The sequence below is a fragment of the Hyla sarda genome, chromosome 4, assembly GCF_029499605.1.
Source record: "Hyla sarda isolate aHylSar1 chromosome 4, aHylSar1.hap1, whole genome shotgun sequence".
NCBI classification, from domain to species: Eukaryota; Metazoa; Chordata; class Amphibia; order Anura; family Hylidae; genus Hyla; species Hyla sarda.
The window spans coordinates 11,946,104-11,963,065 of record NC_079192.1 but is presented as its reverse complement, the minus strand read 5'-3'; the positions used below and the strand labels follow the sequence as shown (position 1 = coordinate 11,963,065).

General features: G+C 45.2%; 1 protein-coding gene across 2 annotated transcripts in view; it reads right to left on the bottom strand.

Annotated features, from left to right (window-relative positions):
- LOC130366735 (vitelline membrane outer layer protein 1 homolog) overlaps window positions 1–7,900 on the bottom strand; it is a 48,369-nt gene extending 40,469 nt beyond the window's left edge. The window contains exon 1 of one of the 2 annotated variants that reach the window (XM_056569059.1): window positions 7,755–7,900. In XM_056569059.1, coding sequence (XP_056425034.1) covers window positions 7,755–7,796 — 42 coding nt within the window. In that variant the 5' untranslated portion in view covers window positions 7,797–7,900. Of the gene's footprint in view, window positions 1–7,685 lie in introns of both variants that reach the window. The other variant, XM_056569060.1, reaches the window with a different exon arrangement.
- Window positions 7,901–16,962: the final 9,062 nt, after the last annotated feature.

Below are 16,962 nucleotides of genomic sequence, written 5' to 3'. Positions count from 1 at the left end.
TATACTATTACCTCTATATATTCCTGTATGTAATCACATATATACTATTACCTCTATATATTCCTGTATGTAATCACATATATACTAACACCTCTATATATGAAAATTCCCTTCCCTCAATAAGGATTTAAATCAACTCTTTTTCCTATTTTAATAAAAAAGAGAATAAAAATGATAAATTATGAACATATTTGGTATTGCTGTGTGCATAAATGTCCGAACTATAAAAATATAATGTTAATGATCCCGTACGGTAAACGGCGTGAATATTTCTGTTTTTTGGTCACATCACATTGCAAAAAGAATTAATGGAAAGCGATCAAAAAAGTCACATAAATGCCAAAGTACTAAGAAAACTACAGATCATGGCGCAAAAAATGAGCCCTCACACATCCCCGTATACAGAAAAATGAGAAAGTTAGAGGTTGTCAAAATAGGACAATAATAAACATTCTTACAGGTGAAACTCGAAAAATTGGAATATCGTGCAAAAGTTGATTTATTTCAGTAATGCAACTTAAAAGGTGAAACTAGTATATGAGAGCGACTCATTACCTGCAAAGTAATATAGTTCAAGCCGTGATTTGTCATAATTGTGATGATTATGGCTTAAAGCTCATGAACCCCCCCCAATTACTATGATTTAGGAAGCCATGTCATCTGCTGGTGTTGTTCACTGTGCTTCATTAAGTCCAAGGTCAACGCATCCATCTACCAGGAGATTTTGGAGCACTTCATGCTTTCTTCCGCAGACGAGTTACATTACTGAAATAAATGAACTTTTGCACGATAATCAAATTTTTCGAGTTTCACCTGTATTTTGTAAAAAAAAGTTTGACATTTTATAACCTCTTGGGGACGCAGGGCATATGCATATGCCCTGCATCCCCGATCCTTAAGGACTCAGGGCGTACCTGTATGCCCTGGTCCAGTTTAATGGGTTTAAACCATTCTCACCGGCGGAGAATGGGTTAAACCCGATGGATCCCCGTTTGCTACGGGCAGCCAGGACCCACGTCTAATGCCAGACACGGGGCGATCGGGCCGATGCCCGGCATTAACCCTTTAGACGCCGCAATCAAAGTTGATCGCAGAGTCTAAAGTGAAAGTAAAAGAAGAATCCCGGCAGCTCAGCGGAGCTGATCGGGATTATCGCGACAAAATCGCAATGTTCTGATCAGCTTACTGGACAACGGGAGGGTCCTCACCTGCCTCTCCGTCATCTACTGCTCCATGCCTGAGCAGGAGGCTAGAGCAGCAGAGCGCTGGTTACACTGATCAATGCTATGCAATGGTATTGCATTGATCAGTGTATGCAATCTATGTTATAGTCCACTATGGGTGCTAAAAAAAAGTGTAAAATAAATGTAAAAGTTCATTAACCCCTTCCCTATTAAAAATTTTAATCACCCCCCCCTTTTCCCATTTTTTAAAATAAAATAATGACATAAAGAATAAAAATAAACATATGCGGTACTGTCGCATGCGTAAATGTCCGAACTATTAAATATAAGGTTTGCTAAACCACACGGCCGATGGTGTATACATAAAAAAAATACCAAAGCCCCAAATTGTTCATTTTTGGTCACTTCATATACCATAAAAATAATAATAAAAAGCTATCAAAAAGCCCATCAAAACAAAAATGGTACCAATAAAAACTACAGACAATGCCTCAAAAAATGAGCCCTCATACTGCCCTGTACACAGAAAAACTAAAAAGTTATAGTGGTCAGAAGAGGCCAATTGAAAAAAAAACACTAATTTTGGTGCATGTAGTTTATAATAATTGGTATCCTTATAACTGTATGGACCTACAGAATAAAGATAAGGTGTCATTTTTACCAAAAAGTGCACGGCGTAGAAGCGGGAGCCCCCAAAATTTACAAAATGGTGTTTTTTTTTTGTTTCACCCCACAAATATTATTTTTTTTGTTTCACCGCAGGTTATATTATAAAAGTACAATTGGTGACACAAAAACAAGCCCTTTTATGGGTCTGCAGGTGCAAAATTGAAAGCATTATGATTTTTAGAAGGAAAGGAGGAAAAAAACGAAAATGCTAAAACAAAAATGTGCTGAGTCCTTATGGTGAAAATAGGCTGAGTCCCAAAGGGGTTAAAAGCAGTACAATAATAGCAAAGTATGTAACCATGGGGAACATTTTAATCGTATTGACCCACAGAATAAAGAAAATATGTCATTTTTACCGTAAAGTGTACAGTGTGACAACAAAACCCCCCAGATTAGCAAAATTGTGATTTTGGTTTAAATTTCCTTACACAAAAAGTAGATTTGTTTGGGATTACCATATATTTTAGGGTAAAATGAGAGATGTCCTTACAAAGTACAATTGGTCGCACAAAAAACAAGCCCTCATATGGGTCTGTGAATGGAAATATAAACAAGTTATAGAAGGCGAGGAGGAAAAAATTAAAGCGCAAAAATAAAATCGTCTGTGTCCTTAAGGGGTTAAGTAAAAAGTAATACTTACTGGGACTTCCAACTCCTCTTTTCAACTCTGCACGTATTTCCACTAACACTCGACAACACAAGCACAAAGTAAACTCAGAGTGTCCTGGAGTTAATCTTAGAACACGCGAGACTAATTTACCCCTCCTCTGTGTGCACAACAGACGAAAAACAAAAACTGCTAAAGTGTTAACCTGTAACAGTAGTAGCTGTATCTGCTGCTGCACAAACCCACTAAATGCAATTACTCCAAATCCACAGATGTACAAACAACTCCTCTTTTTAATTCTGCACTTATTTCCCAAGCATATACACAATCCCCAACAGAGCACGTAGTGTTAAGGATTTCTGTTTCTCATAAAATCAATTCAACACAAAATCAGGACATGTGACCAAAGGACTCAAAATGCTTCATGTATATAACTATCATTGGGGGTCCACACATTGACAATTGCCTGAGAAAAAGTGTCACCAAATCATGTTGTTGTACCCTTAAGCTGAATCCACTTGCTGAGGTCCCAGGAGGACAATACTGCCATTCTCCCCAGTTACCCCAAGGGCCGCCATTATTGACTGAAATTATTGTTGCTCCGTAGGTCAATGTTGCCTGTATTAGCAATAGCAGTACAAGCGAGGACATCATCTTCTGGAGATCAGGTCAACTTCACGGCAGTATCTCCAAGTGAGTGGAGTTGTCATGTCCCGGTCTGGTTTTATAGCCTGGATAGAGCAGAAGGATTTTTTTTTTTTTAGTGGGTGGGGAGGGATTTATTAGGAAATTAAAGGGATACCAGGTAAGCACTCATGTTTTTGTAGCTTATGAGGCATTTTGTTCTTTGTAAAGACCACAAACTCACAAACCAGCATCTTACCCAACATTATAGGAGGAGGAGGAAAACTAAGAAACTCTGGACACACAAAAAAGAATGATTCATGTTTATTAAATAAAACATAAATGAGTGCATTGTGAGATAGAAAAGATGAGTCCTTTATTCAGGACCTCTAGAAATAAGTTAGAGGCTACGTTCACATCACGTTTTCTCCCATACGGGAGCGCATACGGCAGAGGGGAGCTGAAACCTTGCACTCCTGTATGCCTTTCTATGCGCTCCCATATGTACCGTATTTTTCGCCGTATAAGATGCACTTTTTCTTCTCCAAAACTGGGGGGAAAAAGTCGGTGCGTCTTATACGGCGAATACACCCCTATCGCGGCGGTCCCTGTGGCCATCAAGGGCCGGGACCCGCGGCTAATACAGGACATCACCGATCGCGGTGATGCCCTGTATTAACCCTTCAGACGCGGCGATCAAAGCTGACCGCCGCGTCTGAAGGGAAAGTGACACTAACCAGGCTGTTCAGTTGGGCTGTTCGGGACCGCCGTGATTTCACCGCGGCGGTCCCGAACAGCCCGACTGAATAGCCGGGTTAGTGCTTACAGGACACCAGGGGGGACCTTACCTGCCTCCTCGGTGTCTTCTCCATTCAGGGATCCCCTGTATGCCGGCGCTCTCCTTCCTTGTCATCACGTCGTCGCGTACGTGCGTCGGCGTGCGTAACGACGTGATGGCGGCGACGGAGGGCGAGGATACCCGGCCGGCAGCAGAGACGTTCCAGAGCGACGGGGACACGGCGACAGCGATGGAGCAACATCCAGGGCAGCGGTGACGGGTCCGGAGCGGCGGGGACATGTGAGTATTACCTCCTATGCAGTGTTCTTCAATCTGCGGACCTCTCGATGTTGCAAAACTACAACTGCTGTCCGGGCATGCTGGGAGTTGTAGCTTTGCAACATCTGGAGGTTCCGCAGGTTGAAGACCACTATTGGGTTCAAAATCTTTATTTTTTTAGATTTTGCCCCTAAAAATTGGGTGCGTCTTATACGCCGGTGCGTCCTATAGGAAGAAAAATACGGTAATTAATTTCAATGAGCCGGCCAGAGTGAAACGTTTGGTCCGGCCGGCTCATTTTTGTGCTGTATGCGCTTTTTCCCCGGACCTAAAACTGTGGTCAACCACGGTTTTAGGTACGGTTGTAAAAGCGCATACAGCACAAAAATGAGAAGACCGGACCGAACGTTTCACTGAGCATCCCTTGATAAAGTCGTGGATGACGAAATGTACGTTGGGGCAGGCAGTGATGGCTAAACAATATGGGTGAGTGATTTCTATACATATTTATAGTTTGGGCTTAGGTCTGGATATTTAATGATAGTGACAGATTGGTCAAATAGCACTTAGTGCACTTTACTTGCCGTATGTATACCAGTCATTAAGCTTATGTGAAACGAATGACTAGTTACCCTCATTGTTTTGATGTATGATACATATTCCAGTATTATAATTGCTGTGATAATAGCCTTTCTGCTTACCAAATTGATTTTACATTTTCTGTTTTTTTTTTATGTGTAATGTTTTGATAAATAAAGACAATTTTTTGGCAGTAGCTATTGCTCCTTTTTCTCATTTGCATCCAAGACTAATGCCCTCAGTAGAGGCCTTTCATTTGTTCCCACAGTCCAATATGATCCATTTTTACGGACAAAAGATATCCATTTATTTACAAGTTAAGTTGGCATGAATTCTTTAAAAACATTGAACGAAAGAAATGCTCTGACTTGGGAATTACACCAAATGAATTGACCACTCTGGGAGACCTAACTGATTTATTGGATGCTGGTGAGAGAGACAGGGGTGAGGGTCCCTTTACAGATCTAAAACTAAAGAACAAGGCCCAACCACCGATAAATGACATCTCATGTATTGAGATTTTTCGGGAGCTAGTTACATGGGATCTGAGTAATCTCACACTCCAGGACCACTCCCTCCGCAACAACTTGTCCCACACAGAAAGACGAGCGATTAAGGAGCTGGAAAACAATCATAGGCTCATCATAAAACCTTCGGACAAAGGAGGAAACATAGTAGTCCTGGAGAGGGAACAATATAAAAAAATGTGTCATAGGATCCTCAATGACCGAGAATCTTATGAGATACTTACACATGACCCCACTTTAAGATATAAAGAGACACTTACCAATATACTTCAAGAGGCCAGGAACAACAAACTGATTAATGACAAAGAATTAGAATTGTTATATCCAACTGGTCCCATCACCCTCACGTTTTATGCTCTTCCAAAAATTCATAAAGGTACTATTCCTTTAAAATGATGCCCAATAGTATCGGGCATTGGAAGCATATCTCAAAACGTAGGGGTGTATGTGGATAGGGTTCTAAGACACTTTGTCACATCCCTTCCCTCTTTTACGAGGGATACCATGGACCTTCTGTCAAAACTAGACGGGATTGAGGTAGATACAAATACACTCATGGGAGGGATTCATGTGGAGGCACTCTGCTCGTCTATCCCATATGAAAAAGGCCTCATAGCAGTTAACAATTATCTATTCACACGCCCTACCTATATGCAAAATCATAATAGGTTTATTCTTACCTTGATGGAATTCATCCTCAGCCACAATTACTTTCTCTTTGACGGACGCTATTACCACCAGCTAAAAAGGACTGCCATGGGCAGTCCCTGTGCGCCTACTTATTCAAATCTGTATTTAGGCTGGTGGGAGGCGACAATAGCGTTCGTCGAGGAGAGAGAGTGGCCCAGTGATTTGGTACCCCTGTGGGTTATATATATAGATTATGTCTTTGTCCTGTGGACAGGATCGGTAAAACAATTTAAGGAGTTCATGGAATCTATCAATCCAAACGACATTGGGCAGACCCTCACCCACACGGTAGATAACTGCACGATAGACTTTCTGGATGTAACTATCACTAAAAATGGAGAGGGAGGCCTTCATACATCAGTGTATAGAAAGGCCACATCTACAAACAGCCTCCTGAGGTGGGAGAGTTGCCACCCGGCCCCACTGAAAAGGGGGATCCCAAAGGAGGCAGACTTTGAGACACAGGCGCAGAACCAGAGGGGGAGATTTCGTGAGAGGGGCTATCCCGACCATGTATTAGCCTTGGCATACAGGGCAGCAAAAGACACCCCTAGAGAACAATTACTTACCCCTAAACAACATGTAGAGGAATCTAGGGTATGTAGGATTATTGGTACCTTCGACAATATGTCAGGACCAATCAGGTTGTACAGCGCCATTGGAGTATTCTGCTTATGGATGAAGACGTGCGAACTCTAATAGGAGAATACCCACAAATCACCTATCTTAAGGGTAAAAGTATAGCTGACATGGTTACTCATAGTCACCTCTCACCAATCCCCCCGACTTCCACATGGCTTAATGGAAATGTACCTGTCGGCTCATATGCCTGCCGCCATTGCCGGGCTTGTACTTATATGAGCAAAACCCAGCAGATATCATTACCAAGACTTAACCGGGTATATAAAATCAAAAGCTTCATTAACTGCAGTACCAAAGCAGTTATCTGTATAACCGACTGTTCCTGTGGTTTAAAATAAGACGATCTGCGAGCTTCGCAAGCGAGTCCTTGAACATGTCGGTGACGTGAGAAACAAGAGAGACACGGCCATCTCGAGACACATTAACGAAGTCCATGGGGGTGACATTAGACAGCTGTGCTTCTATGGCATTGAAAATATGCGCCCATCTGTACGTGGTGGGGACCTGGATAGGTTGCTATTGCAGCGCGAAACGCACTGGATCTATACACTTGATACCGTTACCCCGCATGGCATGAATGAGATGCTATGTTTTACCAGCTATATTGAGACACAGTGACAGGGGAATTTATTACAGGGGATATATATAGGTAGAGAGTGGGGGTTGAAGTCAACCCATGATGTAGTATATCCCTTTTACATCACGGAATACTAGGGTGTAACAGACTAGGTTCCTGTGCGGGACCGCCCTTTTTAGAGCGGCCACCCCGCCTAGGATTAGGGACTATTGTAGGTTCCATCCAGGTTGAGTGCCAGGTTCCTTAGGCCCCTGCCTACCACCCCTCCCCTTCTAAGAATAGGAGGTGACCGTATCCCCCCATCTATGTCACTGTGTCTTTAGTCTTTAGTGATTCTAATCACAATATGTGTTCTCCCCTAAAATGGCCCATCGCCTGTGCCCTTCCGCCACCTGGTCTCTACTTGTCCTACAGCAAATAAGTGTGAGACAGTATTTTAGAATACCTCTCATATTACATAGAGATAACCTATTAGTTAACTATCTAATTACTGATAATATTTGACTATTATATACTATGAGATACATACCCAGCTGTCACACATCTGTAGTTGTCCATATACTACATTGCTGCAGTACTAGCTAGCCAGTAAACCTACCACATTTGCTGCTATTTTGGAGCGGCTCGTGACTGTGTCCATGCCCAGACGGGAGGGAGTTAAACTGGTTGCCTAGTAACCGCTTGTTGACAGGGAGCGGTTACCCATCTCCCGGCCAGCGGCGTGAGCCGGAAGTTGCGTCACTCTGGCCCTGCCTCCCCTTCCGCTCGGGCACAGGATGTAAGAGGAAAGCCGCGGCGTCTCCCCATGTGCGCTAAGCAGCCGACAGGAGCGTATGGCTCCTCACAACTCGCGGGTACGCAAATGGAGATTGCATAAGGACGCCTTATTGTAACACAGCAGTTTTCTTTCCAGGTTGAAGGAAGATTACAATAACATGCCTGATAGTATTCTGTGTTTGCATGTGTTTTATTACAGGGATCAACAGTATCCGAGGCTCTCCCGGGTCCACTGTTATATACTCCTGGATATAGGAACAGTGACATTTTTATCTATCAAGGGGTGGCACTGTATCACTGCCCCTTGCTATGAGTGTTTGTCCCCCCTTTGTGTGTTTTTTTTGCAGTTGATGACTGGACTGCTAAAGATAGGGTTTATATGGTATAATAATACCCCAATTGTCCCTGAGGAGTTCATAGATTGTGACCGACGTGGGGATAACCATTGACAAGTAGATCCTAACACTCTGGTTTATTTACCAATGTGTAGAAACTATCTATTGCGTCTTTTTGTTGGGGAGACACTATCAGTTCTACCCCACAACTACATTCACATTTGGTTATGTTCTTTTAATGGTATTATATTAAAAGCTAAGTTTTAGGCACTCCCTCCCCCCTCTATACTATATTGATTGACTGGGAGTTTTTGCACTTTGGTTGGTAAATTCTCTACGTTACTTTATTGGACATATGAACTCCGTCAGAAAAACAACAGCATTCAGCACATGTGTCAGTCCCAATGCAATCTGAATAGTGGAGGTGCTTTTATCCGAGAATTCTAAGAATTCAAAAAATGGAGGCACGGTAGAAGATAAGGATAAGGCACTCACCACCAACTTGTCAGTAGAAAATCCAGGCTTTATTACACATGAGTGTAGATATACATCCAAACGGACAGACACACAGGGAGCAGCGGTGGACAGGTGAGGCGCAGGGGGTTACACAGGGGCGGCAACAAGTTTTGCGCACAAAAGCGCCTTTGTGCGCAAAACTGTTGCCGCCGATGGGCCAGAGGAAGGGCCTTTGTGCGCAAAACTGTTGCCGCCTCTTTGTACGCCCCCGCTGCTCCCTGTGTGTCTGGCCGTTAGGATTGGTACATTAAAACAGGGACATAGACCTGTCAAGGAATATTGCGCAGACTTTAGGAAGTGGTGTGTGGCTTCCAAATGGAACACCCCAGCTTTGATTTGACAGTTCAGACTGGGGTTATCTGACATCCTAAAGGATATGCTTAGACCAAGCGATGACCTTAGCGGTACGTTTGGACAGACACCTGCGTCTGAGGATGAATCCATGCAACTTGGCTCCATATCTACTCCAGAGAGGCGTAAAAGGTTCTGGTACCTCAACAGCCTGTGTTTCTATTGTGGAAAGGATACCCATTTCATCAGGACCTGTGTCAAGCATCCGCGTCCAAGTGGTCATCTTGGCGGCCACTTAGGCGCACAGGTATTTTCCGACTTCCAAAAATTTAAACCTGCCAATTTGTCTCTGGGGGGGGAATTAATATGCCTGTTATTTCTACTAATGTTTTATCTGGGAGTTCTAAGAAGCCAGCTAAAAGTGTTCATGTTGAATCTGAGTCTAGGAAATGTGATGAGGATAATTGTGAGCTAGATGACACCAATGAATGGTGTGATATTGAGGATGAGGACACGATAGAGGAGATCGATGGTCCGTCTGTCTTTTGACCCTCTAAGATTTGCAAGGGTCCGGTGGCCCTTCATTAAAAGGGGGGGGGGGGGGGGGTACTGTGATGAATGGTTCTGCCAGAAGCTGAAAGGTTAATGTTTTTAACCCTGTTATCTTGTTACAGGGACTACGCCTGTGCTTCTGGGTGTGGTTCAGCTTGCGGAGCCAATTAGAATCCTCCTGCTAGCTGCACAGAGATATAAGAAAGTCTTTCTCAGTCATTCCTTGCCTGTAAAAGTTCTTGTGACTGTTACTAGCTATCTCTGTACTTATATTGTCTAATCTGGTTCTGTGACTTATTGGCATGGCTTTTGACTACCATTTGGCTCTCTGTTATTGTACTCTGTTCCCTCCTGGCTTTGACTTGGCTCGTTGTCTTCGTATAGTTTAGTTTTTTTCTGTTAGTTTTGTGTGCCTCCTCCTGACCTTTGTCAGTTTTTTTAGTTTATTGTTTTGACCTGTGGCTGTCCATCACTTATTTAGAAAGGGCCCGGCACCGTGGTTGTGGACCCGTTGCCTAGGGGGGTACGCAAGTTGGCAGGGACAGAAGGAGTGGGCAAGTTCAGGGCTGCACTCTATCCCTGCCCGACATGACAAATATATAAGAGAATGAGCGGGCACTCATCGTTCCTGTGGTACTTCAATGGTTACATTGCATCTCGCATGTAGGTTTAGGAGGGCATGCAGGGGCACTCTGAGCGCCCCTGCATGCCCTACTGAACCTACCTCTCAGATGTAATTTAACCATTGAAATACCACTTGAATGGTGATTGCCCGCTTATTCTCTCTTATATATTACATTGTGTATTGCTTTTTGTCGGAGCGGAGCACCCATGCCGTGGATTGTGTTATTCATAGCTTTGGCCACCGTGCCAGCTGTGTTTAGTCTCAACACTATCTGCTGTTCTAGTGCCCCATGTGCTCTCAGGGATTCCTTGTGTTCTCACAATCTGCTTTTTAAAAAATTTGAATCTGACCCCTTACTTTCTTATTTTTCTGTGCAAGGGGGACAATTTTTGTGCCTAAATCTGTAGTTTTTATCAGTACCACTTTTGTGTATGGTTTCAATAACTTTTTGCTTCATTTTTTCTGAAATGTTATCAGCAATTTTGGACAATTTTTTTTTATAGTTTATGCTGTTCACTAGAGATGAGCGAATCGAAGTTGACGAACCCGAATTCGTTACAAATTTCATGAAAAATTTGATTTGCAACGAATGCGAATATCGCCGCGATTCGATCGCGCAAATCGCTTCATTAAACTCCATTTTACAGTGTTCCAGGCTATTGGAGACCTAAAATGGTGGATCCACATGTGAGTATATGGGGCAGGGGATTATGGGAGGGCGGGACACAGCGGCGGGAATGAAGGTAGGCGGGCTGACCCTGAATCACATGTGAGATGCAGCCTATCAGTGTTCACTGACCCCTGTGATGTCACAACCCCTATATAATCGGCGGCCATCTTGCCTCTCTTCATTTCATTTATGGACCCAGATAGAGAGGACGGGATGGCGTGTGTGTGAATAGCTCATACCACAGCGTTACACTGCAACTGCTAGTCACATCAGCATTAGGGAAAGGCAGGAGTGCAGAGTGCTGTGCTGTTACTCTGAGAAGGATCATTGATTGCTAAACCTCCTATTCACGTTATTGAGCATTGCAGCAGAGAGGGGCAGATAGCTGTCAGCTGCCTCATACAGATCTCCAAGCTGCCTGAACTTTATCAACCATCTTATCTCCTCATTTTTCAGCCCAATTGAGTTTTTTTTTTTTTTTTTTTTTTGCTCCACAAATCTTCTGCTGCTCAGAATTGTGTGACAGAGTGCAACTTAGGGTTTAATCCCTGGATTTTTTGTTTTTTTGTGGTGCTGCACTGTTGGGTTCTGCTGCTGTTCAGAAATATGTGATTGTTCAGTGGACTGTAGTGCATTTGTACCATTTTGTACCCGTTAATCTGTCAAGGGGCCACATACTGTGCAAGTCCAAACAATAGTATTCACCGGCTGATGTTTTACAAAAATACAGTTTTTTCTGCGTATAGTTACTCATATTACTGCCCTCATCAGTGCATACCGCATAGGTACATCCAAGTATTGTACCATTTAGTACTTGTAAATCTGTCAAGGTGCTCCATACTGTCAAAGTCCAAACAATAGTATTCACCGGCTGGTGTTTTACAAAAATACAGAGTTTTTTTCTGCATATAGTTGCGCATATTACTGCCCTCATCAGTGCATACCGCATAGGTACATCCAAGTATTGTACCATTTAGTACCTGTTAATCTGTTAAGGTGCTCCATACTGTCAAAGTCCAAACGATAGTATTCACTGGCTGTTGTTTTTAAAAAATACTGAGTTTTTTCTGCCTATAGTTGCGCATCTTACTGCCCTCACCAGTGCATACCGCATACGTAAAACTGAATTCCTAACCCCAAGGCCGTAGCCCGGGGTGCAAAAACACCTCTAATTAATCCCCCTTTAAAATGTAACTTTTATTATATATACTTATAAAAATAGAAATAAACCCAGCAAGGTGATGATTAAAATTAGGATGTCAGGTAGGATAGTACGAGTATAATTAGAGCAGTTATAGCTTCAATGTCAAGGGCTCTGCAGCAGCCCAACATTCCAACACTGATACCAAATTAAAACACTAAATTGCCACCTCTACATGTTTCGCCGTCTCCACGGTGTTTTCAAGAGGCAACATGTGGCAAACAATAGTATTCACTGGCTGGTGTTTTTAAAAAATACAGAGTTTTTTCTGCGCATAGTTGCGCATATTACTGCCCACATCAGTGCATACCGCATACGTACATCCAAATAGTGTACCATCTTGTACCTGCTAATCTGTAAAGGGCCTACATACTGTGAAAGGACAGCCTTAAGTAATCACCTGCTGCTGTTCTAGACAAATGCTTTTTAAAGAGTAGTGTAGCGTATTGTACAACCCTCATAAACGCACTAAGTATGTCAGACAGAGAAGTGCCAGGATGTGCACAGAGGAGTGGCAGAGGCCTAAATGCTTCTGGCAGAGTTGGCAGCAGACTTGGGGCGAGTGGCAGCAGGAGTCGCAGCGAGAGGCCTGAGCTCCCGTTATCAGCCAGCGGTCGGGTCTCGACCAGCAACCCATCTGCTGTCGTCGATTGGTTAACACGCTCATCCACATCATCACAAGTGACATCTGACACCCCCAGTCAACAGTCGGTGGGTTCCTCAGACACAACCCTCAGTTGGCATGGCCCGGGAGCAGTCCCTGTCCTCCCATTGCCTTTGTCCTATGCTGTTCCCTCTCCTAAAGAAGTATCTTATGCTGTGGGTTCAGCTCCCCTATTTACTGAGGACGATCTAATAGAGCACGGTCAGCAGCTACTGGACAGCCAAGAAGGGGAGGAGACATGCGCTGCTTGCTCCACTAGGCGGCCAAGTAGTGATGCGGAGAGTGACGTGGGAGGCGGTGTTGCAAGGGTTCAGGGTCCTGAAGCAGACACTGTTGGGGAACCTGAGGAGGACATCAGTGACGTGCACACACCTGGTGATGATGATGAAGCCGATCGCAATTGGGAGCCGGGTGAGGAAGGGGCTTCATCATCATCAGGAGAAGAGAGTTGCAGGTTGCCCTTGAGGCAGCAAGGTGGTAGCAAGGTTGGCAGTCAGAGTGGTGGCAGGAGTGGAAATTCAGGAGCCAAACGTGCCCAGGGGAGACCTCCTGCTTTGCAGCAGCCTACCTTTCTGGGAGGTAGTGGAACAGGGGTTCCTGGAGACGGCGCCAGTAGCAGTCAATAAGTGCGGACTGTGAGTGGGAAAATCAGCTACTCGGCGGTGTGGAAGTTTTTCATAAGGCATCCGGAGGAGGTTCACGTAGCCACATGCAAGATCTGTAGGCAGAAGGTGAAGTGTGGCCAGGGTCCCAATGTCGGCACCACGGCCCTGTGTCAACACATGCTTCACCACCATAAAACGGCCTGGGAGAACCGTGGCTCCGATGTAGTGGTCCAGCCTGCTGCATCACCCAGTGGCCATCCGCTCCCTCCTTCATCCAGCCAAGGCTCCACCACCTCAGCCGAAGGGAGCTGTGTATCAAACCCTCCTTCTGTTGCTCCTGCTTCTCCCGCTCGTAGTCAGCCATTCCGCCAACAATCCATCGGCGAAGCCATGTACAAGAGACAACAGTATGCGCCCACTCATCCAACGGTGCAGAAGTTGAATGTGCTCCTGTCCAAGTTGCTGGTGTTGCAGTCCCTCCCTTTTCAAGTGGTGGACTCTGCACCTTTCAGAGAATTGATGGCTTGTGCCGAGCCGAGGTGGAGAGTCCCAAGCCGTCATTTCTTTGCTAAGAAGGAAGTACCAGCCCTGCATAAGTTTGTACAAGAGAAGGTGGGCCAGTCCTTGAGCCTGTCGGTATGTTCAAAAGTGCACCGCAGCGCCGATGAGTGGAGATGTAACTACACTCAGGGACAATACTTGTCTTTTACGGCCAACTGGGTAAATGTGGCTCCTGCACAGCCACAACAGCAACTTGGACAGGTCACACCGTTTCCTCCTCCACGCTCTTGCTCCCAGGCAGTTGGGCCTGTTACAGTGTGCAACGCCGCCTCCTCATCCTCCACCGTGTCCTCAGCCTCCACTGCACGTCCAAATCTTGGTGGCCCTTCATCGTACCATGTGTGTAGGGCACGGCAGTGTCAAGCTGTTCTTCACATGGTTTGCCTTGGCGAACGGAGTCACAGAGGGGAGGAACTTCTAAAGTTTATTTGTAAAGAAATCTGAGTATGGTTTACTCCACGAAATCTGGAAATGGGTACCATGGTGACCGACAATGGGAAGAACATCATGTCCGCGCTGCGACAAGGAAGTGTTAAACATGCGCCCTGCATGGCACATGTGTTGAATCTGGTTGTCAAGCACTTCCTCAAGTCTTCACCCCATTTGCTAAACATCCTGAAAATGGCAAGGAAACTGTGCATGCACTTCAGCCACTCGTACACTGCCAAGCACACCTTCCTTGAGCTGCAGCGTCAGAACGGTATCCCACAACATAGTCTTATTTGTGACGTTGCCACACGTTGGAATTCCACCCTCCATATGTTGGACAGACTATACGAACAAAGGAAAGCCATCACCGATTTCTTGTTGATCCAAGCAAATAGGAGTACTCCCCGGTGTATCTTCAATGTGAACCAGTGGGAGCTCATACGTGACACCTGCCGTTTGCTGAGGCCCTTTGAGGAAGCCACATTATTTGTAAGTCGCTTGGATTACGCCATCAACGATGCAATTTCACTCCTACATTTCCTACAACAAATGATTGAAACCATGGCTGGTCACGGCAATGGAGACGCCTACATCTCAAGGCTACATGAGCCCTCTGGGGGCTGAACTAGAGGAGGAGGATGATGAGAGGCAGAGAGGAGCACAGTTTAGGTTGGATGAGATGGCCGGTGTTTCTATTCATCGGACAGGAGAGGTGGAGCAGGAGCAGCCAGAGGAGCTAAAGGGTTATGAGGAAGGCGAGACAGAGGACCCAGACACACCGTGGCAGTATGCAGTGGAGATGCAGGCAGGTAGTCCCTCCGAGTCACTGGCGCAAATGGCACGATGCATGCTCAGTTGCTTGCGTAGTGACCCCCGAATTGTCAAAATTCATCTGCGTGATGACTTCTGCATCTCCACCTTATTAGACCCTTGCTACCGTCCCAGAATGGGGGCCTTTTTTACACCCACTGAGAGGGAGGATAAACTGACCTACTACAGAGAGATTCTACGTAGTCAGTTGGCCGATGCCTATCGGCCACATGGTCCATCCACTCGCAGGTCTGACTCGGGGGGCCCTCTGCGCCCACTTTCCACTGCCATTGCTGCTGGGGAGGGGAGGGGTGGCAGGAGCAGTACCGGCTCAATCAGCAGCAGCCCGAGTCTACAGTCGCTGATGAGTAGCTTTCTTCACCCGCATAGTGAAGCAACTCATCAGCAGCAGGTAGACATGGAGCAGGACCTGAACCAGCAGGTGGTGGCATACCTTGACATGACCCTGCCAACAACCGTTAAAGATCCGCTGGACTTCTGGGCAGCCAAACTTGATTTATGGCCGCAACTAGCAGAGTTTGCTCTGGAAAAGCTGTCCTGCCCGGCGAGTAGAGTGCCATCAGAGCGGGTGTTTTGTGCGGCCGGGGCCATAGTCACCGCAAGGCGTACTCGTCTGTCCACTAAAAATGTGGAGAGACTGACGTTTGTCAAGATGAATAAGGGAGGGATCAGCCAGGATTTTCAGCCACCAATGCCAGATGCCTCAGAGTAGATTGACCATGCTGCTACACCAACATTTCCCAATTATGGTTGGTTATGAAACCCTCCCTGGTTATCAATTAGGGTTATGAAACCCTCTTTGGTACTGCCATTGCCTGCTCCTGGCTCATCCTGGGAATTGTGAAGCCCTGCTGTGTACTCGTGAATCAGCCAACTCTAGGCTGTGTCATTCATGCAATATATGCTTTACTGATGTGGCTGTGGGGGCTTGTTGGATTTGGTCCTTCGTACCCACACGATGGGGTCCGGGACACTGAAAGTTTGTTATAATTTTCAAATTAAAAAATGATGGCGCTGCTGGGCCTGGGTCTGGTAATTTCAAATTTTCTCATAGGTGGCACCCGCTATCCAAAATCTTTTTAAAAAATTTATAAAATTGTGGTGTTTTTTGGGGGGAATTGTGAAGCCCTGCTGTGTACTCGCGCATCAGCCAACTCCAGGCTGTGTCATTCGGGCAATATATGCTTTACTGATGTTGCTGTGGGGGCTTGTTGGATTTGGTCCTTCGTACCCACACGATGGGGTCCGGGACACTCAAAGTTTGTTATAATTTTCAAATAAAAAAATGATGGTGCTGCTGGGCCTTGGTCTGGTAATTTCAAATTTTCTCATAGGTAGAACCCACTATCCAAAATCTTTTTCAAAAATGTCTAAAATTGTGTTGTTTTTGGGGGGGAATTGTGAAGCCCTGCTGTGTACTCGTGCATCAGCTAACTCCAGGCTGTGTCATTCAGGCAATATATGGGTTACTGATGCCGCTGTGGGGCCTGGGTCTGGGAATTTTAAATTTTCTCATAGGTAGCACCCGCTATCCAAAATCTTCGGTTTAAAATTCTTAATTCATCTTTTAATCTTAGGGATTGTGAAGGCCAAGTGCCTACTCATGCTGCTGGCAAATCAGGGCTGTGCCATTCAGCCACTATATGGTCTCCTCATGCTGCCAACACCTCCACATTGTGCCATTCAGCCACTATTTTGGTCTCCTCATGCTGCCAACACCTCCACACTGTGTCATTCAGTCACTATATG